At 41.8% G+C, this 23,144-nt stretch overlaps 1 protein-coding gene across 1 annotated transcript in view; it reads left to right on the forward strand.

Moving 5' to 3' along the window:
* hipk3b (homeodomain interacting protein kinase 3b) overlaps positions 1 to 23,144 on the forward strand; it is a 39,417-nt gene that overhangs the window by 10,540 nt on the left and 5,733 nt on the right. The window contains exons 3-15 of the mRNA XM_041053778.1: positions 10,243 to 10,366; positions 16,149 to 16,268; positions 16,956 to 17,042; positions 17,552 to 17,736; positions 17,828 to 17,987; positions 19,608 to 19,731; positions 19,833 to 19,954; positions 20,083 to 20,207; positions 20,523 to 20,690; positions 20,789 to 21,118; positions 21,216 to 21,362; positions 21,489 to 21,748; positions 22,968 to 23,107. Of these exons, the coding sequence (XP_040909712.1) occupies positions 10,243 to 10,366; positions 16,149 to 16,268; positions 16,956 to 17,042; positions 17,552 to 17,736; positions 17,828 to 17,987; positions 19,608 to 19,731; positions 19,833 to 19,954; positions 20,083 to 20,207; positions 20,523 to 20,690; positions 20,789 to 21,118; positions 21,216 to 21,362; positions 21,489 to 21,748; positions 22,968 to 23,107 (2,092 nt within the window). The remainder of the gene's footprint in view (positions 1 to 10,242; positions 10,367 to 16,148; positions 16,269 to 16,955; positions 17,043 to 17,551; positions 17,737 to 17,827; positions 17,988 to 19,607; positions 19,732 to 19,832; positions 19,955 to 20,082; positions 20,208 to 20,522; positions 20,691 to 20,788; positions 21,119 to 21,215; positions 21,363 to 21,488; positions 21,749 to 22,967; positions 23,108 to 23,144) is intronic.

The raw sequence follows: 23,144 nt of genomic DNA on the forward strand, positions 1-23,144 counted from the left end.
TTGGACCTTACCCTAAGCACAAAGAATGAACTGTAACAGTCAGTATTTATCCAGCATACATCCAGTCAGGATTCTTGCATTGTGCTGTACCCCTGTGACCCACTGCTGTAAGGATACAGTGGAAATGCATGTGATCACATCATGCCACAGCTAAAGTGTGCTATATTGAGATAATGGAAAAAGGGCATATTCAACCAAATCTGTCAACAGTCACACACACACCCTGTCGACGCTAGATGTATTTCAGTCTTCCCTCTGATGTAACGGATATGCTTCCTTTTTCAATCAGTGCACCTGTTTGCACTGACCCTGTAATGCCTCATGCTTCACGCATGCTTTGTTCACACTTTAGGTTCATAGCTGTGACCCAACATATGTTTTTTTTTCTGTTTCAAATGTATATTTACATAAGCAAATAGATCCTAATATATTAAGCTGCAAGCAGCTTGCAGCTTAATATATTAGGATCTATTTGCCAGAGCCTTCCAGCTCTGTCAAATGATCTGGAATTAGCATGGAAGGATATTATACAGTTATTTGCATTACTGTGAAGAGTACCTCATACACTTGTGTGTTCGTTTGGGGTGGTGGTATGTGTTGCTAAATGTCTGTAAGCCTCCGCAGTTGGTACAGTAGGAACGGCAATAACAATTTTAAAGACTAAATGTAAAGTGATTTAATTTACCATAGAAATGGAGAACAAAATATTAGTAAACCTAGTTAAGGTATTGTTCCATTGTGCCCTTTGGGTGCACCCTAGAACATTCTCTACTATCTGAAATGCAACAGAACAGCGTTCACATCAGAAAGACTTTTGGCAAAGAACACAAGCCTGTTTTGCCTTGTGAAGTTTTAGTGCCTTGTGGTTTGAAGAAATATGGCTACTGGTTACACTAAAAACATGGTGTGATTCACTGTGGTGGCACAGATCCATGTGAGCAGGCAACACGTTTGCCTTAAGAGGCAAGCAGCCCTTGTTCTCTCTATTGTGCCAGTGGGTCTTCCTCTGTGATGACATCCTACAATAGGTTGGATGTCCTCAATGCACCCGCTTGATGCTTTGGAGTGATTGATGTAGTTTGCGTTTTAAAGTCTGCCAGATGATGCAATGGGATTTTTTGTTCTTAGCTAGTCAGCCTGTTGATGCTGATGTGTGATCTGGCTTCTTGTGGTAAATTCTCCCCTCCTCCACTCTCACAAACTCTTACCTTAGTCTCCCACATGCCAAGCGTCTGAACCTAAAGTCATTATCTAATTTCTTTGAGATTTGATGTGATCAACTTGGTGTGAGAAGTGAAGAAAAACACAACTGTACATCAGATTCCCAGTGTCATCATCAAAGACATGATTTCTTATATTTGTGGTTTCACCCTCCTATTCATTGGAACTTCCTTCAGAAGTGTCAGCAAGAACACACACACAAGGGATAACACATAACGTTCAATACTTTCCCCTCAGACTGTGTCAGTGAAATTACAACTGGTTTGGGTGTCTCCAACAAGGAGAGATCCTACCATTATGGTTTTGGCAGAGGTCAGCTTGTGTCCTTGGTTTTGCTGTGTAACACAGATAATGTTGCTGTGTAAATGTCAGTACTATGTGCTCAGTTTCTGCAACATTGAAGCAAATAAAAAAAGGGGGTTTTGGCTTGCAAATAAAAAATGCGACCTGAATCATTAGACATTTATTTGAACAAAAAATTGAAAAGGTCCATTTAAATGTAGACTCATATATTTAATGAAGCTGTAATGGAAGAATTGAGTTATTACTGCAGTTTGTGTTAACATTAAACCTTTCAGAGTGTTCTACACTCTTAGGAATGTCTACAGATTTGTGTTTTCTGATCATTTGCATACAGCTTGAGTACAGTATGAGAGGAATATCTGACCAAGTAAAGATGCACCCCAGTTGTGAGATTGATTCTATGGTACAGATTGTTTTTGCCTTTTTGTCTTTCTGAGGCTGGGGAGAATGGGTAAGGATTTATTTGGGTCAGTGCTATCTGTTTCAGTGAAAAGCATTCACATGGCATTTGAATAATTCTCACTGTCTGAGCCAGTGAAGCAGTATGGTCCACAGGGAATTAAAATACTGTCAGTGTAAACAGATGATTTGCTGTCTGTCTCTATTTGCACTTGTTTTAGCTTTTTTCTCAAACTAAAGTGAGAAGATACCACTTGGTTATGCCTATACTTTGGCCATAGTTTTATGGACACTTGTCTGACAGTTATTGCATTGTTTTTTCATCCCACACACCCATCAGCCTTTTTTGGTGAATATTGTTTTATTGTTGTAAATGCACTTTGTTTCAGGAAGTTGCTCAAAATAGAACTGTCATACTTTGCTGTACTTTAGTGGGGGAGGAAGTGAACAGTACAGCTGTTTCAACTCAGCTCTGTCAACCTTAAGCTTTGGTGACCAGCAGTTTCACACTAGTCTTGTATTGAGTTGTATTTTGATACAAAATACATCAATACAGTTGTTGACATGAGAGTGTGGAATGATAATAAGACCTGTTTGGGAGCAGATCATTCGGACTAGTATTAATCTGATTTGTACCAGAGAAGCAGGTATAGTGAAAATGTGTATTTCCACTTAAGTGGCTCAGATAGAAGATCATTCCATAAACGAGAGGCGTCACATTTCATCCCGACACCAAGAAACAAATGGTCTTTACCATATCATACCTGTCACTGTAATTTGGTAGGGTTATGTGGTGTTCTAATTGGAATTTGTTAATGCCATTACACATAAATATGTTGATTTATATGTTAAATATGTTGTATTTATGTTTTGCCAGTTATATTTTACAATAATACTCATATACTCAGTCATAGGCTATCAGCAGAAAGCCACTTTCATTAGATTTCATTATGGACTTCAGTAAATATCGAGGTATATAATGTTAGAAATGAATATTTTTTTTTATTTATTTTTGATGTGATTCTGTGATGTGATGCATTTTGATAATCAAAATACTAAAGAAATGAAAAACATTTAGTAAATATTTTGTCCGTCTGTAGTTTGTACTCCCTCACAGACAGGAGAATGCAAAGCATACGGCGAGGGAGCAGCGTTGCTGAGGCTGAGAGTGAAGGGTTGCTTAAAATAGCTCATGGGACACTGGCCAGTGTGCTTTGACTTCTATAGATGGTGAAGCACATAGACAGCCAGAATGAAATAAGGACAGCTTGAAATACTAGAGAGCTCACACTTACTTGGTCAAGGTCAACTAGCTCTAACGTCAGCTGTTTTGATTTTCATATGCCCATTTGTGTTTGTGTGTATTCGGCTTCGTGCGGGGCTCTAAATATTTATCGGCCAGTAATTTTCAGTGACAAGTGGATAACTCAGATCTATCAGCCTCTCACACCAATACGTTTGACAGATACATCCGCCTCTTCTGCAGTTTACAAGCATTTGGCCAGTGGCCACTTGTAATTTGCCACCCATGTTTGCACAGTCAGCTAAGCTTGAACTCTCTCAGCTCGATCACAGCTACAACGTGAAAATTAAACCTTACTTTCCTTTACTAAGCTTCTGGTTTAATATTTATCATTTTTGCAAATGTTTAAGTGTCAGTTTTATCATCAGTGCATGTAATTAAGTGATCAATTAGATCATTCTCATCTTATTGTTGATTACTGTTGTTCCCACAGGAAGAAATACCGTTCTCTGCCAGGAAACAGTCCTCAAAAACATGCATTTTTGTTTTTATTTGAAATGAAGCAGCTCATTTTAAGTTAAGTCTTTCCAATGTTGTAATTCAGTAGATTAATTATAAACTCATTGCAAAATCAGGTAGTCCAAAATGATTGTGGCAGCGAGACAGTAAAAGATCTTTACTTGCATATGAAGTGTTCTTTCATTTACTTTTTAAAATTTTACTACACAGTGGAATGTACAAGAAATTTTGAGATGCCAAAGCAAGGTTACAGCTATTTGTGCGCAACAATTCAGCATGGACGCAACCTCAATGTAAACCATAAACTGCTGATCATTCTCCCATACACACATGAAATATTTGGACTAAGATTGCTGGATTAACTTTCCCCCTGAAAAGTAGGTCTGGCATTTTTACAGAACGAGCGAGTAATCCCCCCAGGCAGTCTTCGAAACATGTTTTGTGTGTGTGGGAACTTGTGGGCACACAAGCACCTCCCCTTTTATGAACTTCTCTGGGTTAGTGGGTAATGAGTGTTTCCAGGTATTTATGTGACCAAAGTTGCTTGCAATGGCTGGCAATCTGTTAGGCTGACAAGCATCTAAATTATGCATCAAGGCTTCTCATGGTACTGTTTTAGTACCATGTTGTATTTTATTAACAGTTTATGTACATTTGGTTCAGTCCACTAGGATGGTATATCAAATCAATGATAGTTGTAATGTTTTTCTGTAAGTGTAAAGTTCTTCAAAAAAATTTTTTTAAGCATTTCTACTTTAGTGACACTGGAGAGAGGGACAGGAAAGGCAGGGGGTAGAGGGGGGATGACATGCAGCCCAGGCTGGATTCAGACCCGGGCCACTGTGGTAAGGACTCAGCCTTGATACGTGGCACACAGAGCACTTAAGGAATCTCTTGATGGCAGAGCGTGTTGGCTATCCTCCTGCTGCGAATTTGTTGTTACAATATGTTAAATGTGTTCAAACTCTACTCGGTGAGCACTTGACTGTGGGCTCATACAAAGACTGTTTGAATAATCCTACAGCATTAATGATGATACCACAGTGGGCAGCTGCAGTTCAGTAACATAATATATAACTGCTTCAAAATAAATGAAGCCTGTCTGATGTGCCTGTCCGAGCTGGTAGCTAAACAAGCAGTTCAAACGTAATAGAGAAAATGAAAACTGAAAGTGCTTCAAATCCAAGATGAGCCTTGTATTCCAGAAAGTCTCTGAGTCCTTGTTGTTCTTTTCAGAAATTAATGTCTGGTCTTGTCTTGGTAAAATATTCAAGAAGTACTTTTAAGATTTCACCTTGGAACTGGCATAAGGCCACATAGCTGGGAACTACATCGAAAGAGATCATGTTGTCAAGGCTGTAAATTGCTGGTAGCTTCCTCCATTTACTATGTATGGTGGTAAACATCACATTCTCTTTGTGTTCAGCAGCTGTGGGTTGTTTGCCATGTGCTATCATAGCTGTTTGTAGCTTTGCACTTATGTCATTAGTAGACTTCATAAAATAACAAAATCACGTGCATCAAATAAAAGTTGGACTTCAGATGATTTATCTGCCATGTCAAGGAGAAAACAAATCTTTTTATCATGTGTCTCCCCACCCCCTTCTATATTTTAACTACCCTCAGATATGGTGCTCATGTCATGATAACGCCGGAGCTCAGGTGCAGTTTTTTTTGCAAATGACTGATTCAAACAGCAAAACAGGAGAGACGAAACATGGTCCACCTGAACTGGGAAAAAAATGCTCTTTTAAACTCTGGCTCCGTGTCAGCACATTGAGTGGCTTACATCTGTAAAACGTGTCTAAAGTCTTGTATCCTTAATCTAAGGTCTGGGCAGATCAGAGTGCAAGTGCTACTACATCTGCCTTTGCCACACTGCCTTTGTGTTCCACTGAATAATGCAGGATGCTCTGAGAGTGTGTGGAATTACACTTCCTGGAAGAGACGTGCAGTAAAGCTCCATTCTTCCATCATGTAGACACTATGTTGTCATTTTTATCTTTGTGGCCGAGCTTACGCCAACTGCAGTATAGCCCAACAGAGTTTATTTATTAGGAGAAGCTCACTGAAAGCCCCATGTAAGCATGCAATGACAATGACCCCCCCCTCCCTCCCACTGTGTAGCCATTCTTATTTGCTGTTCTCTGTGTGAGCTGGTTTGATGCCACTTTACACTTGGTTCCTCCCTGTGAGGACAGAGCAGGGAGGATCAGAGGACTATTTCTGGAGTGTGAGATAATGGCCATGAATAAGAAATAGAGACAGAGCTAATTTCTCTGCTCTGCCATGCACCTTCTTGCAAATGATGAGACGTGTGTCTGTGCTGCATTTTTTTTTTCAAGTGAGATAAAAATAAGATTAAAGTGAAGCAATAAAATGTAGCAAAGTGCTTATCAAAGGAACATCAACATTTTGGGAATTATGTTTGCTATCTTACCCACAGTCAAAGAAGAACATTAATATCAACTTTGTATCTTTACAGTGTGGAGAAATTTAGCCTAGCTTGACACACATACTGGAAGCAAAAGGAACAGTTGACCATGTGGTTAAAAATTTGTCTAACAGTACCCTGATATAAGATATTAAGATAGAGGATCCCAACTTAGTTCCAGTGTTTCAGGAGGTTTTCCGAACCTCAGCAGTTCAGAAGTGCAACGCACACGCACATTGTGTGGAATTTTTTGGAATCTCGCCATGCATCATCTTTGTGTTGGTTCTGCAAACATAACATTGCCTTGTGTCTCGGCCTCTTTGTGGATAAGAGACAAACAAACAGCGAAGGAAGAAAAGAAGAGATGGATGGAAGAAGGGAAGCAGCTGTTTGAGGCAAAGGAACAAACTGCTGAACTTGTTGACCGGGGAAAGACATGCTTTCATTGGTCAGGGCCTATCCACAAAGGAGCAGTAAAATATAGTGGAAGCTTGGGTTAGGCTGTGAGGAGAAAAAAAATGCAACCAAATCTTTACCATTGCTTCTGCCTGTTTGGGTTTTACTCTGTGATTGTTGCTGAATATCATACCTGCAGCCTGAGTGAGTTGTACTTGGCACAGTGGTGTGCCCATGCTGGGCCTGCTGTTACTGCTGTGCTCAGCATTGTGCATTAGGGTTTGTTAGTGATGGTTCCATTAAAGACAAGCCAGCAGTCCATGCAGAGTTTGTTATTCTCAGTCAGACCTCGTTCTCTAGTGCCCTCACCATAACCAAATGTTACATGTTGCACTGTGTCAGCCTAGATCTGTTAAATCAAAAAAAGCACAAACTTACTCACATGATTCTTTGAACTGTTTTCAACTTAATGAGCATCTCTAAATTTGTATGGTACGCATTGATAGGTTGAAGGTTGAAACTCTAGACGTGAGCTGTGAACTGGGGAATGTTAAAAAAAAGTGTCTGACATCGCTGCTAGAAGGCGCAGAAAGCTCTTTGAAGATGTGTCTTTTTTTCCCCTCTGCTGCCTCAGAAGGTGTTTTGCACCGATAACACATGAGGCTCTATAGAAACCTTTGAACACAGCGATATTGTAGACAACTCATGTCTCACTCCTAGTCATTCATTTCCAACCTTTGCACAGCAGAGTAGTGTCAGTCAACAGATCTGACGTGCACCCTTTTGTCTTTTGACCGGGGAAAAACATGTTTCAGCTTTCGCACAAAGACATACTGTATTTGCAGCACATTAAGGCATTAGAGGCAGACTGATTGTGCTTAATAGATGGTAAAAGTATTGATGTTGCATTCCTTGTTGTTGTTGTTGTTGATACTTAAGGTAACTTACATTTCCATTATGTTTATAAATCAATCTTTCTCATCCAAAAGGTAATATATTATTGTTTTATTTCTTTCAAACAGATGTGTATGCAGTATGTACCACTTTCCATTACTTTTGTTTTGTACTGGGGCATTGTCTATCTGTATATATACATGTAGGTAACATGTTTGTGTGGTTGTGAAACTAATGCTGGTTTTGGATGAGTCACTACCTGTTGTACCAGGTGTAGGTACAAGGCAGCAGGTCATTGTATATGATAATTGCAGTTTGCTCTGTGTGTTAAACTTGACCACCAGCATTTTATTCCACAGTTTATCTAAAAGCTACTAATTTACAGGTGCTGACCAGGTGCTCCTTGCTGTCATTTGTCTGAGTTTGTACCTGTACCAGATTCTATTCCTGTTACACAGAGCAGGAATCTATCCTTGCACTGGGAAAAAAGGCAGGATACCAGTCCATCACCATGCTTGTGTTTTTCTTGTACCTGTCCTCTTTCCTCTGGAGCTCTTGCACGTGTCAGTCAGTCCAGTAGCATACGGTGGCCCCTCCTGGTACGTCATATCCTTAGGGTGGAAAATAGATTTGGTTTCACAGAAGGACGGTGAGGCTTGGGTTGCATCGATTAGGACGGAGCCGTGCAACCATGGTAACATCCGCTCATAGCCCCTCAAACCAAAGGAGAGAGACCTGCTGTTTTCTGTTTGGCTCACTCAGTGATTTCACGTGTTGCACATGTGCGTTCAGCAGGGAAAGGTGAGGACAGAAGCATATAAAGACAATAACAGTCTTAACTGCCTTCTGTGCACTCAGAAGCATGTGTATAATTTTTGGAATCTACACTTGACTTCAATGTTCTGTCCCGTCCTTTTTTTGATCTTTGTCTTGGTAATTTTCCCCAAAAATAAAACTATTTCAGGTTTTGATTACCTGACTTCCTAAGCTGCCTGTTTTTCACTGGCATTATTATTTTTTCCTTCATGGCCACAAGATTTTGGAGACAGCCCAGGGCAATCTTAAGGATGTTTTATGTGCTTTAAGGGATGAAATGGTGCAGCCCCCCGGTCAGCCCCTCATACTGACACATTGTATATCACATGAATAAAAAGCATGTAATAACCCTCATAAATTTCCATGATACTGAAATGTTTTGTCACTCTACTCATAATTTGCATAGAACCCAATTATTGGGCTTATTTTATCTAATAAAGAAGGAAGCATTGTTCATAAAAAACGGTTTTCGAGGCTTGTATAAAATTTTAGGGTGTCATAAATGAATATATGTTGCCAGGGGAAAGAGTCACTAACTGTTTGACCAACCGGATGATGATGATCCCTTGTGTCCTGACGAATGCAAGCGTGTGTTGATATGTGGCTTCAGTCTCTCTCCTCACTCCTCCAGGGAAAACCTGTTCCTTATAAATAGGACATGCCTGTGAGGCTTAAATAGTTAGCATAACTGCCTGGTGGGTTCTCTGCTGCCATGTTGCCCACTGCACCAGCTGTTGCGTGCATTTGTTTTGACCATGTGATAAAATTGTCTAAAACTTATTTTAGCCGATCTTGGGCTTGCTGTTGCTATCCATATGTAGCTTCTGTCCCTCAACATTCATTCCCATATGGCTCCAAAGACGTCACAGAGTAGTTGTCTGATGGATCCTTTTACATACATTCAGTATGACAGATCAAAAGATTTCCTTAGTGTGTCCACCCAAATAGATTGTTGAGGGGTATATCTTGTGTATATGCTGAATGGAAGTGAAAAGTATCTTTCAAGTTCCTCGCTAACGTAACTTTAGGGCTGAATTATTCTGAGCAATGCAAACTAGCAGACAAAAGAGCACTGGCTACTTCAGGCTGTCAGTGCGCTGTCACCGTTTATAGGCTTTGTGGTGTGTCCTAAACACAAAGTTCTTGACAGTCATGTCAGACAGACAGATCTTACCTATATTGGAGCTGACAGGCCTGCGTCACCACCACCCATCCTTGTGACATGGTATTACAGTGCTATTATAGAGTAACACTGAGCCAGCACGTAGGCGAAGGAGTGGTGACTATGCTTCTTATTCCCTATCAGCCTAGAGCAGATACAACAGCCTGTTAAAGCTCTGATCCCAGTCTGGCTGACCTGCTAACCCACTGGCTCAGCCTGCTGACGCTTGGCGACTCTAGTACACGCGCAACACTAGCTTATAAGTCACTTGGCACCGTTACACATGTACCACACAATCCCATCTGATAGGCCATTATCAGGAATTCCATGGCGTTACCAATAATGGATATTTATTTGCCCAAGTCATCAGCTTACAAAGCCAAAAACAATATATCCACCAGTAGTGTAATTGAGAAAATGGGTTTACCGTAAGTTGTTGTTTAGTGCATATAATTGTGTGTTTAGCAATTGATAGCATGTGAAGTTATAACTCTTTCTATTAAATGTAAACAATGTGAGCCCTACAACACACAAAGCGCTTATTTTCCTCTGAAAAGTAGAACTGTTGTTTGCTAAAGATTAGAATAGTTTACATTATGTATAAAGTAGCTAAATTCTCATCTGTTTTCTGGGAAATTTTCAACATTTAGTGGCTGATTTTTGTTTCTAAGTTCTGAGTTAACTTTTATAGATATAGATATATATTTTAAAGCTGGCTCAAAGACATTTATTTGACTTAACTTTTATATGAAACGTTATTTCCTACAGACCTACGTCACATTTAAATACTTCCATATTAAATCTTATTGTTGTGTTACTGTTTTCTAACAGTTGCATGTTTTTTCTCTTCCACAGGGCTCCAGAGATTATTTTGGGATTGCCGTTTTGTGAAGCCATAGACATGTGGTCCCTAGGCTGTGTGATCGCTGAACTTTTCCTGGGCTGGCCCCTTTACCCTGGGGCCTTGGAGTACGACCAGGTAAATGACCATCTTCTCAGCACTTATTGTTTGGCTGCTCTTGGCTCATTAAACTGGGAGGAATTCTAGTTTCTCCATCTTCTCCGTGAGCCTCCTGTTATTCTCTCCTTTCAGGTTTTCATGCAACTCATCCCACCTCATAGTCCTACTTTCACCTTCCGTGACTCAGTCTCTCCTCTCTGCACCAGGTCCACATGGAAACAGTTTTTGTCTGGCGCTCCATTTTACATGGGGCCTCCCCTCCTTTTATATGTTCTACCCTCTCTACCGCCCTTTTTCCCATAGGTCACCCTCCTACCATTTCCTTCCCATCCCGTCCTTACATTGCCCATGTGGCTGTCAAGGCACAAGGTTACACCCTCTGTTTCCACCCAATCCCCAGTTATTTTTCTGGTCTCTCCTCTGTCCCCCTTTTCTTCTTTCTTTTCCTCCTTTTTTCCATTACCCCCTGTTCTTTCCAGTCAGGGCAGCCCACAGAGGAGAGGGTTCAGTGTGTTTGCTTTTGAGTGTGCATACAATCCAGCTTTCTATTACAGGCTTGCCTTCAGGTTCCTGACTCAGACATGGCTCCTGCTGTTCAGGTTTGCAGGAAATGTGATCCGTGGCTACTTCAGTCTAAATCTCCCAAAAGAAGTGTTTTGCGAAGAGTCAGTTGGACAGACAAGCTGTGGCTGAAAAAGGCAGTAGGAACATTCAGCAGCAGAGTTTAGGCCAGATGGCTTGAAGCTAGGACAAGAATGCAACATTATCACAGTGTGTACAGCTGGAAAAATCTGTTATTTTAATCTGTGTGAGATCTAGGCCTAATGCTGTCTTAAGGGTATTGAAGGGATTTTCTGTTCGAGGATGGTATGGATAGGGGGGGAGAGGAAATTTTTGAGGTTTAGGGAAAGAAAAACTTTTGTGCATAATTACACACAGATTGTTTGAATGAAGAAAGAGACAGAGGGCTCAAGTGACTTGCAGGAACAAACCAATGGTGTATTTACTGGTTCCTTGGCTACCCCGAGGATTGTATCAGCTGGAGTCTGTGGCAGCGAGCAGAAAGGCATGTTCTTGTGATTGACGGTATGTCTATTAAAAGCTGTCGGATGCCTGTACCCCCCCTCCTCCCAGCGCAGTGGAGCCCTGACAGTGTCTTCCCAGGACTAGACTGATCTGGGCCTATGTCGAGCAGCCTTCCCCTGCCCCGGAGCTCTATCTGCTCAAAGCCTGCCAAAAGAGCTTCAGTAAGATCCTGCTCTGTCCTGTGCACTACCCTACGTTACAGCACTCAGCCCCTCTGCACACTGCACTCATACCAAAGTATTTTTATGGTCTGGCATCATTTTTCATTCTCTCCAAGACTGAGACAGGAGAGATAACTCAACACCTCCGAAAGAGATTTGACCGGAGCGCAGCAGCACCAGTCTAAATATGATGAATCTGTTTTTGCAGGAGCCAGTCAGCATGTCGCAAAGCAGCTTTAGAGATATCTGGGGGGAGCCTCCTCAATTTAGTAAGGGACTGCTTGGAGCTGATGGGGTGACGAGGGCTGATGGGATAAAATTGGCACAGACAGGCAGTGTGAGAAAGAATGAAAATACAAGCAAGATAAGGACTGAGTCAGCCTGTGGAATGTAGTACAGAGTAATTATCAGATAGAAACCAAAACCTACTATATGTAAATGGATGAATTTGAATCCAAATACAGTGCAAACACTGGTAGTGGAGGGTGTCAGTAATTCATGGAGAGAAATCAAGAGTTAAATAATTTTAGATTTCAGCTTGTTGGATTTTGCGCCTATCATGTTGCAGTCGATTGTTGATTACAATACCTGCAGTGGTGGGATGACTGAACTTACCACCCTTGCCTGTTTTAACAGGATGGGTATATATTAAACCTGAATCACATCCCCATTGTAGACCCAGTGGCTTGAGAAATTTGCTAAATATTTGACTGGAGTTCTTATATGACTGAACTCCGCGTTCACACCCTCCCCCCATAGGGTAATCACTGTCTCTTTGTCAAACCTACCCACTGGCACAAAGGTTCTACATTTGGTCATGGAACTGCCCAGTGAATAGAAGTACCAGCCAGTGCAGGAGCATAGCACTAATTACAAAAAATTCATGACTGTCATGTTAGTTTCTGGTGCTTTCAGGGGGTTTTAATCTCATGATGAAGGAAAGTACTATGTATACGCAGACAGCTAAAGTTCTTTGAAATAAATCATCATCAGTAATTATGATTTGTAAAGCATTTCAGAAAACAGAGTAGTACTAAGAACACAAACTGAGACTTCTCTGCCCATCTCCTCTCACAGTCACCCACAGCTCTGTCGGTGATAGAAAAATGTCATGGAAAATGACATTAAATTTCTTTAAGAAGTCAAATGATTTAGCAAACCATTATCAGTTCTATTCATTCAAGTCTGATGACAAAATTGCCCACGATTTGAAAATACAAATTAACTGCTCTAACTTGTCTTGATATAAATAGACATCCTTTGGTTTCAGTTTTAGGATATTACTTTCTAGCTTTATACTGTTCTAGAGTGCATTTACTGTCTTTCATTGGATTTTAAAAGTGAAACAACATGAGTTTGTTATGTTTAAGACATGGGTAACCATGGCACTCCCTGTGCTATTGTGTTATCAGAACTTGAAAATAGGAAGCTTGTAAATTTTTATCATCTTAAATAAATAGCCAAATGACTGCATGTCAGTAAACAGCTTAGCAGCTGACTGCTGGTGTGAGGTGTCATCCCAAGGCCATAGGGTGATCTGGTTGGAGCTGACTGAGCTGCTGCAACTGCCTTCTTCCCCCCCTTTCTTCTTCTTATCTTTCTGCATGGGGTCTTATTCCATCCCACACAGCATATTGTATTTATAACTCTGGCTCTTACTCCTCCCTTCTTCTTGCTCTCCCTTCTCCTTACCTCATCCCCCAGTCACACCACCTTTTACTTCACTAGTGCAGCAGGAGGCTGCTCACTTCTTTGATGTGACAACCTCACCATTTAGCCGGTGTCTCATTATGACCGGCTATGATTAGCCCAGGTGCTAAAGGCACGAGTCTGACTCCATTCCCCATATTTTTGTCTTACTGATCTTTCTTTATGGCCTCTTTACTCTCTGTCTCTTGTTTTCCCAGGCACTGTAAAAGTGGTGCAACCGTGAAAGCCAGTGTACACTGTTGCAGAGACCAGTGTAATGTGCAGTTGCAGATTTTTTTTTTCTCTTTTTCTTTGGGGCTCAACCTAACTGGCACCCTGGAGGATGTGTAAGAGGATGTAGGCAGGGTCAGTGGAAGCAAAAAGGATTTGGGTTAGTGGGAGTTAAAAGCATCAAGGCTCCAGAAAGGAATGAGCTGGTACAAACTGTACCCCAATGTCACAAATGAAGAAGAGATTCTTCTTAAGGCGGGAGGGTGTGGGTACATTATTCTAAACTGAGAAGTACTTTTATTTATTACAGTGAGGGATAGCATTGAACGGCATCTTTTATAGTGTGTATTGTTATCTGGACTGCCATAAAATAAAGACTGCCTTTGCTTCCTGTCTGCTCTGTAGCAGGCCCAGGCTCGCTAGATAGTTGTTTTGCGAAACACAAGCTTTGCACCAGTGATCTCACTGGTTTGCGAGATCACTGCAGAGACAGGCCTTCCAGGAAAAATAAGGGTTTTCCCGTCACAAGAATTTTCCCACCCACACACACACTGGCTTTGTTGTTTCTTTTCTTGAGTTTGTGTCTGTTGCTGTTTACATGTTTCTGAACAACAGTACAGCAATACTATGGATGTGAAAGAAGAAGAATTTAGTCTGTGGACTTTCAGGGTAAAGTTTGTTGGAACAGTAGTAAATGGGCTGCAAGAAAATGAGAGAGATATTTTGGTTAACGTAAATCAAATCAACAAAAGGCAGAAATGACAGTGACACAATATGTTTTTTGATACATGGATGTTAGTGTTCATCGAGATAAGCACGGGGATCTCCACCATCCCATCTAAATCTCTTAGCAAACAGATGAGGTTACAATCATCATGCATGCTAGCATAATCCCAGTGAATGTATTGCTTTATCATAACCTCATCTGTAGCCCACTAACATGAACATAAGTCCCACCTACACACCGACACGCTGCAGTATTTACATCTCAGCAGCAAACAAATATAAGCTAGTGCTCAAGCATCTCACTGGCTAGAGAAAAGCATGAAGATCAACAAGAAAATCACTCTCAGTGTCTGTGGTTCACCTTTCAGATACAAAGCACTTCATAAAACTCACTCACAAGCTCTCAAACACACTCATTTATTTTTAGCAAAGTACAGATTCTCCATACAGAGGAGCTGTTTCTGTCATCATCCTCGGGCTTTACAAACTGTGCCAACCTTAATACAAATAAAACAATGCATCAGAAGTTTAGACCTGCAATTGTAGACATGTGGATGTTACTTGTTATATTCAAAGAAACTTGTAACACTTGTACCACCTGCAAACAATGACTGTTACAGAATATACAGTATGTATATGAACTGTAGAGAGTTCCACCCATCCCTGTTAGCTCTTTCTGCCTGCCCTTTAATCTGATGGAATGCTTTCCTCTTGGAAATTTAAAGGATACTGTTTTGTAGCTGCAGGGTGAGCACAAATTAGGGAGTGAGGACATAAATGTCTGTCTGTCCTACATCTAGATTTATGTATTACAAAGAAAATGAGATAAATAGAAAGTAGTATTATGATGTTAATCTGTTATCTGCTATATCTGAATATGGCCAGTGACTTCTTCATGTGCGGCTCCTTTCTCTCTCTTTGCCTCTTAGCAGTGCTAAATCTCTAACGGTTGTTGTCCTTTACACTTGCGCGTGATTGACGTCAGCCAGGCTTCTCACTGGTCTCTTCTCATAAACCTGTGTGTGACATTCTTTCCCCACAGCGTCTGACTGACAAGTATCATTACTAAGCAAAGCATTTGGCATTGAGACCACAGCAACGTTGTTATCACAGTTTGTATGAAAAGACCCTGACACCTTTCAGAGATCATAAACCCACGCTACACTCAGTACAAGGTCTTGAGTCTAAGAATGTGATATCTCTAAGGTGATCTGCAGCTGTCCCCACTGTGTACACATACAAACACACATCCACACTGTACTTTAGCTTTGAACAACCTGATGTAGTGATGTCAGTGTAAATGACTTTGTAAATTATCATCGGGACATGAAAGGGTGTGTCAAAATAAAGTGCTGCCGTGATAGAGCAATTACCTATAACAGTGAAACACTAGAGACCATCTTGCGATGGCATCACACAAGACCTGTCAACATGTTGACGTTCCGACCCATGAGTACTCCGCAGTCATTACTACATTATTACCTGAGTACTCAGCACCTAAAGATAAAGGTTTGTGACTGCTCAGTTGTGACCCTGTTGTAGTGACAAAGTCAACCTGTCCACAGACACAGACACATAAGCACCTGCGAAAGTGCTGTAGTAGTTCTTGCAACAGTGAGTGTCTCCAGGACCACAATTTTCTATGATGACACACACACGCACACAGACTCACAAGGTGAAAACTATACCTGCCTCGCTGACATGGCTGGTAAACAGCATTCGTTGTTGAAGTGACATTTCAAAATGAAGATAACTCTTGATCATTTAATATTAAATGATATTACAGAACCTTTTTTTTTTATTACTACACCTTAAAACTGGGGAGAATTGCCTTTTTCTTTAACTACAAGGTGTATTTCTTCTTCTGTTCATGCTCTCTTTTCTCTGTTCCTTCCCTCCTTCAACAGATTCGCTACATTTCTCAGACACAAGGTTTGCCAGGAGAACATTTATTGAATGCGGGGACGAAGACAGCGCGGTTCTTTTGCAGAGAGTCCGACTCACCTTATGCAGCATGGAGACTAAAGGTAAGCAGTATTTCCACACTGCAGTATTACACAAACTGGCTTATTACCAACAATTCATAGCAACTAACTCAGGTCAGCTTTAACTCAATCAACACATTTTTTTTCCTCCCTCTGGCCAAACAAACACTGTAGTTCCTAGTAAAGAAGCAATGATACCTTTCCTGAAACAAACTGAAACATGCCCAGGAGGACTAAGGCTACATTCAGACAGACATTTGCCCTACATTAAAACAATACAAGGGGCTGCGTTGGTGGGGTTGTGTTGGTTCATGTCCTGGTGAGACACTGAAATACTTAAATGCATGTATGTGATTGGCCAACGCAGCGCCTTGCTGGATGACATTGTGTTGCGTGGCAGCAAAATTTGGACCAAATTCAACTTTTTGCCGCCTGCAGAGCAAACGCCTGTGTGAACATAGCCTAACTGTTAAGATAACAAAAGAAAGAATATATTTTACTCAGTCACATTGCTTTACATACAGGTGCTGGTGTATCAGCCTGGGTTTCTACATTGACATCTTTCTAATGAGCAAGATTTACTAGCAGAGTTTTTCAGTTTCTTACATAGCATTGAATTAACCTGTTTATAAGCGCATAAACTATTAAAATCAGAACATAACTTCGTATGGCAACTGCTTTACTGAATTCGGATTTGCTTCCTCACTTAACTTTTTTTTTTTTCTGTAGTCAACAGATGAACACGAGACAGAGACGGGAATGAAATCAAAGGAAGCAAGGAAGTACATCTTCAGCTGTTTGGATGACATAGCGCACGTATGTTGAGTTGCTCAGACCACAGTGTACTTAACAGGACTTCAGAGGAAGTTCATCATCAAATGTTTAGAGGATGTAGGGTACTAGGTCTTTACCGGAGGAAGTCTGTATGAAGAGAAAAGAGCACACACATCTTATTATGGGGAAAGAAAATAGCGCCTGTAAGCTTAACTTCCCCTCAGTTAAATGCTGCTAAATTAAAATTGAAGGTTCAGACTTGACTCACTATGCTCTGTAGAACACAGGTGGAAATTCCCCAGGCAGCCATCAGTGCTTGTTCAGGTCTGCGCATTCTTAAGTTAGAAGAGATTCTTGTGAATTCATTATTTGTGATGAATAATTGTTTATCATTCTTAGGAAAATAAGTATTATTATAGTCCTTTGATTATTCATACACAGAGCATACTGTATTGTAAAATTTGTCCTTTTACTTTATTTTTTTAAATGTCTCGTGTTCACGAACAGTTATTTTGACAAGAGGTTTTAACAGTAAAATGTCTGTATTCCAGGTGAACTTGGTGATGAATTTGGAAGGTAGTGACTTGCTAGCGGAGAAGGCAGACCGCCGGGAGTTTGTGGGCCTGCTGAAGAAGATGTTGTTGATTGATGCAGAGGAGAGGATTGCCCCCGCCGAAGCTCTCAGCCACCCTTTTGTGACAATGCAACACCTGCTCGATTTTCCCCATAGCAATCAGTGAGTCCACTTTGCCTCAGATTTTCAGACATGTTGTCATTTCGACCTTCCTGCGTAGCTTTAACTCTCCACGTGCCTCTTCTCCTCATAGTGTTAAGTCATGTTTCCACATCATGGATGTTTGCTGGACTCGTCCCAGTGCATATGAGGCGGCCAACAGAAATAAAGGTCCTTTTGTCAGACCTGTGACCACAACCGCTGCTGCCTCAGTCAACCACCCCTTCAGCAAGATGACAGGTGTCCACGCTCAAGTAAGTCGTGCAGGATGCGTTTGCATCATTATCTGCCATTTCCATCAGTGTGTAGTGGGGATTTTTACCTAAGTGATGACTCTGGGTCTGATAGCAACTGGTTTCTACACACGCGCCATAATCATTAAATCAGGGAGTTAAACCATTGTAAAGGAACCAACCTACTATCTAACATGAATATGTTTTTACATTAATTATATTATTTATTTTTTCTGTTTCCTGAACTGGAAATTTAAAAAAATCAGAATATCTGAGTGATGGAATAATCACAGATGGTGTAGGTTATTGACATGCAATGTGCTGTTCAGTTCATCTGCTCCTGTGAAGACTGATCATGTCGACAATTTCCTCCGCTTTATTGCTTTTGTGTATGCCGACTTGCCTGTCTTATTGCGTCTTCGCACTGCTGTCATGGCAACAAAATCACGTCATGTTTCTGAGGTCATGGCAACAGTGCAAATCAGTGTTGTTGCTGAGGAGAAAAAAGGAGCTGACCCTTTTCTGGCATTGGATCTTTATAATGCAAAGTATCTCAAGGTCTATTGAAAACCCACTATGCTGAGGATGAAATCAGAAAAGATGACCAATTGTGACACATTACTTGTAATACAATACAGTGGCGACTACACATATGTTCCATGAGTACAAATACCAGGGTAACACCAGAAGGCTCTCTCATTCCTATTTAGAATGGAAACCTGCTGAAAGAATACACATGCCACGCACAACAAATCAGCTATGATTTCTGTTTCCATTGAGCAGTATAGTAAATGGCAAATATTTGTTGTTAGGGAGGATTTTACAGGAAAACATTATTATCCTCTGAAAGGCTGCTTTGTGTTTACTATCATGTGTATGGGGGGCTGGGCTACATGCAGGAGCTGTAGCAGAACAATATAGGCCTAGTTCTCGTTATTCAATAAATGTGATTATAGTCAGGCACGAGAGCAACGTGAGTGGTGAAGCAGAGGCTCATGCTCGACTGTTCTTTGTTTATCCCTCAGGCCTGTCTCAAAGAGTAAGTTGAACATTGTTAGACGACCTTTTAGTTATCCAGCTTCGAAAAGAAAAAAAAATCTAACCGCTGTAAGCCTGGACAAAATTGGTCTTACAAAGACAGTTATCAGCCCAAGATACTCCAGCTGATTTATGAGTGTGTTCATTTAAAAAGGTGTCCAATCGTACGCAATATCAACAGATCAAGAGCAGCACTTAAAGGAGATGAAAGTATTTATCAGTAGACATTCAATAATTTCCTTTGCTCAGTGGAATCCTTTTAATCATGGTGACTCCATTTTCCCAGGAATTGATTTAGTAAGAAAGTGGATATGTGAATATGGTTTGATTTAGTACCTTGAACTTCCTCTGGAGCAGATCAGCCATGTGTTATGTGTAACAATGGTGATCTACCACAGATGAGCCAAGTAATGAGTGGCCAGGGTTATGGCTAAAGTTAAATGACTAACCCACTAATCTCTCAGTAAAAGACAGGCTCTTGGGCGCTGTCTTGCTAAAAAAACAGACTGCATTTGACATAAACATCTACTGGCTGTTTAATGATATTGTTGATCGTTTTAATACCTTGGAGTAGTCCAGTCATATCTCCTTTTCCTTTTTTAGGGGTTAGCCCCATCAGCCCCCTCAGTGATGCACCCTGGGATAACACTGCAGACAGGAAGTGGTCAGTTTGGATGCAACGACTCATTTCAGCAGGCACTCATTCTGTGTCCCCCAACCATTCAAGGTAGGATGTGTTTAATGTTTATTTCACCTATTTATTATTCTGTCTGCTGGTGAGACTAAATATCTTGAAGTCAAATATTTTCCTGTCCATTGTCCCTGCAGGAATCCCCACCAACACAGCTAAACCAGCAGGCTACTCTGTTCGAATGGAGGCTTCTGTGCCTCTGGTCACTCAAGCACCCCCCATCCAACCCATACAAATCAGACCCGGCGTCATCACACAGGTAAGGGAGGAGCAAGGACATGAATTAGGGCATAGAATATAGTCTAATAATTATTTTATTATATATTTTTTTTCATTTGGAATGACCAAAAAAAAACTGCTGTACTTACTTTTCTGCACTCCCAACAGGCCTGGTCCAACCGCGCACAGCAGATCTTGGTGCCCACATGGCAGCAGGTGACCTCAGTGCCCCCACCACCAACCACTTTGGCATCTGACACTGTGGCGGGTTCACAGAGATTGGGTGACTGGGGGTAAGCAATTCGTTTGTCTGTCTCAGCACAAAAGCATTTTGATACATTGTCCATATCCTGTCATGTGTGTCTCTGTAGTTCAAATATATTGTATCTTTATAAAACACTGTTTATTAGTGCTTTATTACCTTTCCCATGCACACCCAGGGGAATGGCTTCACTGCTCTGATACAGCATACAGCACGCCTGCTCCCCTGAATGTTAATGATCGATGACTCATACATGTCCTTTGGGACCAGTGACTGAGACCATTTTGTCAGTAATGGTGCTAAAGGCTTTTGGCTCAATTTGCAATGTTCTGTTTTCTTAACGCAGGAAAGTGCGTCCCCATGGTAACCATTACAGCTCCATGATTGCACATCCTCAGCCATTCTTAACCAACCAAATGACCATGTCCACCCACCAGCCAATCAACATAGGCATTGCACATGTGGTGTGGCCGCAGCCAACTGCCAACAAGAGAGCCAAGCCTTGTGTGAACAGGTATGAGACATGGGCTGTGCCTTATGCCATTAAGACCCACATATATGCACTAAAAGGTTTTTCCCCTCTCTTAACGTGATTCATTTTCTTCTTCGCAGGGGCAGCAACTTCTCCCAAAACACGAACATCCAAAATTTAGCATGCCAGTCCCCAAAGATGGCTGATACAGCAAAGAATGTGGAGGAGGTAGAGGAGGAGAAAGCCAGATGCCCAGAGGAAGGGCACACTGTTGGACAGGAGCAAGGAACAGAGCAGGTGGAGGAGGATGAGGAGGACTGCTGTAAAGTGGAGCCAGACTGTGAGGAGCTCTCAGTTTCACAGGAGCAGCGGCAGGCCATGGTCATCTCCGACCTAGCCAGCCCGACTGTCAGCGTCATCAGTATCAGCAGCGACGAGGAGGAGAGCGCACAAAGACACTCGATGGGGGAGTGAGTACAAGGGTTGCTTCAAATCAAATTTCTAACTTTGCTCTAAAATACCAGCGTCTAATTGATTGCTTTTATTTTTCTCTCTTTCTCCACGCAGATGTAAGGGTAGTGCAGATTGTGAGGCGTGTCAGAGCACTGTCAGTATGGAGAGAGTCTGTTCCCTCAGCAGTCCAGACAGTACGCTCAGCACCAGCTCTTCAGCCTCAGCTCAGTCCAACACCTCACTCTGCAAACACCCCAACAGGTATGGTTAAAGCAGCTGATTCAAACAAAACACCTGCAATCGGTTTTGCTTGGTTCTGCATTAGTTGCTACACTGCTACAAGGGACACATCTAGAACTTCTCTCCTCACTGGTTGCCTTCTTGCAGTATGTCAGACGACGAACAGGAGAGCGGTTGTGACACAGTAGACAGCTCGCCCGCCTCAGATGCCTCCGGCCATAGCAACAGTCCCTTCGCAGAGCGGCGCTACATAGCTGATGGCAACCAGAACTGCGAGCCCCGTGTCGCGTGCGTTGCCCCGGAGACTGAGCCCGGCAAGCCAACAGTTCGTACTGTTGTGGTGCCTCCAATGAGGGTGCAGAACAACATCAACAACCCTGCTGTCAGTGAAACACCTGGCAACACAGGTAAAACGGGACATATGTTTCATTGGTAACACAAATACATTTAATATGTTCCGTATTTAGGTCTGACTTGACAGTGGCCTATAGAGTGTTAGACCCAGGTTCCCTCAATACTTAAAAAGTTGCATGAATACAGCAGACGACAGGACACCTTTCCTCAGTTGCTATGTGTCTGAAGTCCACTCAGACGGCGTCGTCCACTCAGAAGTCTAGCAAGTGCATGAGTAGGTCACTTTAGCTCAAAGATCAAGTCACCACCGCTGCTGTCTGCTCCACAGGTCACATGGCCTGGGATTACACTGTCTTAGTAGGCCACAGAGGTTCTCACAGGTGATTATGGGTGACCTGCCCTGACGTATCTGCTCTGATCTGTGGAGTGGATATTTGTTTGCTGTCAACACTCCAGACTGACTCTGAGCTCCAGTATCTGTGTGGATGTGCACTTCGTAAAGCTACATAAGACACGTGTAATTGCCCCAAAATGTTTGATGCCCTGAATGAAATATTCAAAACATGGATGTCAACCTGAAAAAAAAAAAAATCAACCATTTGTTAGTTGACATAAACAAAAAAAAAATGTTTGATGAATGTTTCTTTCGGGTGTTAAAATGGAGTTACACATGCTGTATGTAGGCTTTATAACAGCTGTGGCCAGTGGGACATTGCTGTCTTTTCCAGCAACATCGTCATTTTAAGACTGCCCTTTTTATAGGTCTTTTAAAGAGGAGGGTTCAACTGTAAATCCTCAGAGAAAATCATACAGAGTCATATCACCTTTCATGTCAAAGGCATCTCCCTCCCCAGCCCTCCAACTATTGCATCTAAAGCCTCACATAAAAGGGCACAGCTTGCTATTCTAGTGCTGCTGAGTGTATTTATAGCGGAAGGTCTGACCCCACTATAAGCTCTAAGAACAAGCTTAGTTACAAACCCCTCCCAGATCTTCCAAACATTTCTATTTATAATCATCTAGATCATATTCAGAGTTCAGTTGCCACTATGTTTAAAGGTTTGGGGCTGATCAAACACAGCTGAAATCATTGACAAACCTACAAAGCCACAGATGTTGCCATTTCTACGGTTGTGGGTGGATCTGATCTCTGGTTACATCTATTTTTTTTGCCTGTTATTTCTGACGTGGTTGATAAGTTGGACACCATATGTGATCTCCATCTCTCCATGTCTCTCTCTTTGGCCCTCTTTACATGACCTCCTACCTCAGTCTTGGAGTCGTCATGCCAGTCCAAAGGGCGAGGCATTCCTGGCCGACAACATCACCACTCCACTCCCCTCCTCAACAGGCCGCAGAAGATCACCCCTGCATTCCAGCCCCAGCAGCAGCAGCCTATAGGTTTTGGGCAGGTGAGCCCATGCAGTACTCAATTACGCATGTAGTACA

Source organism: Toxotes jaculatrix, chromosome 1, assembly GCF_017976425.1.
Source record: "Toxotes jaculatrix isolate fToxJac2 chromosome 1, fToxJac2.pri, whole genome shotgun sequence".
Lineage (NCBI taxonomy): Eukaryota > Metazoa > Chordata > Actinopteri > Toxotidae > Toxotes > Toxotes jaculatrix.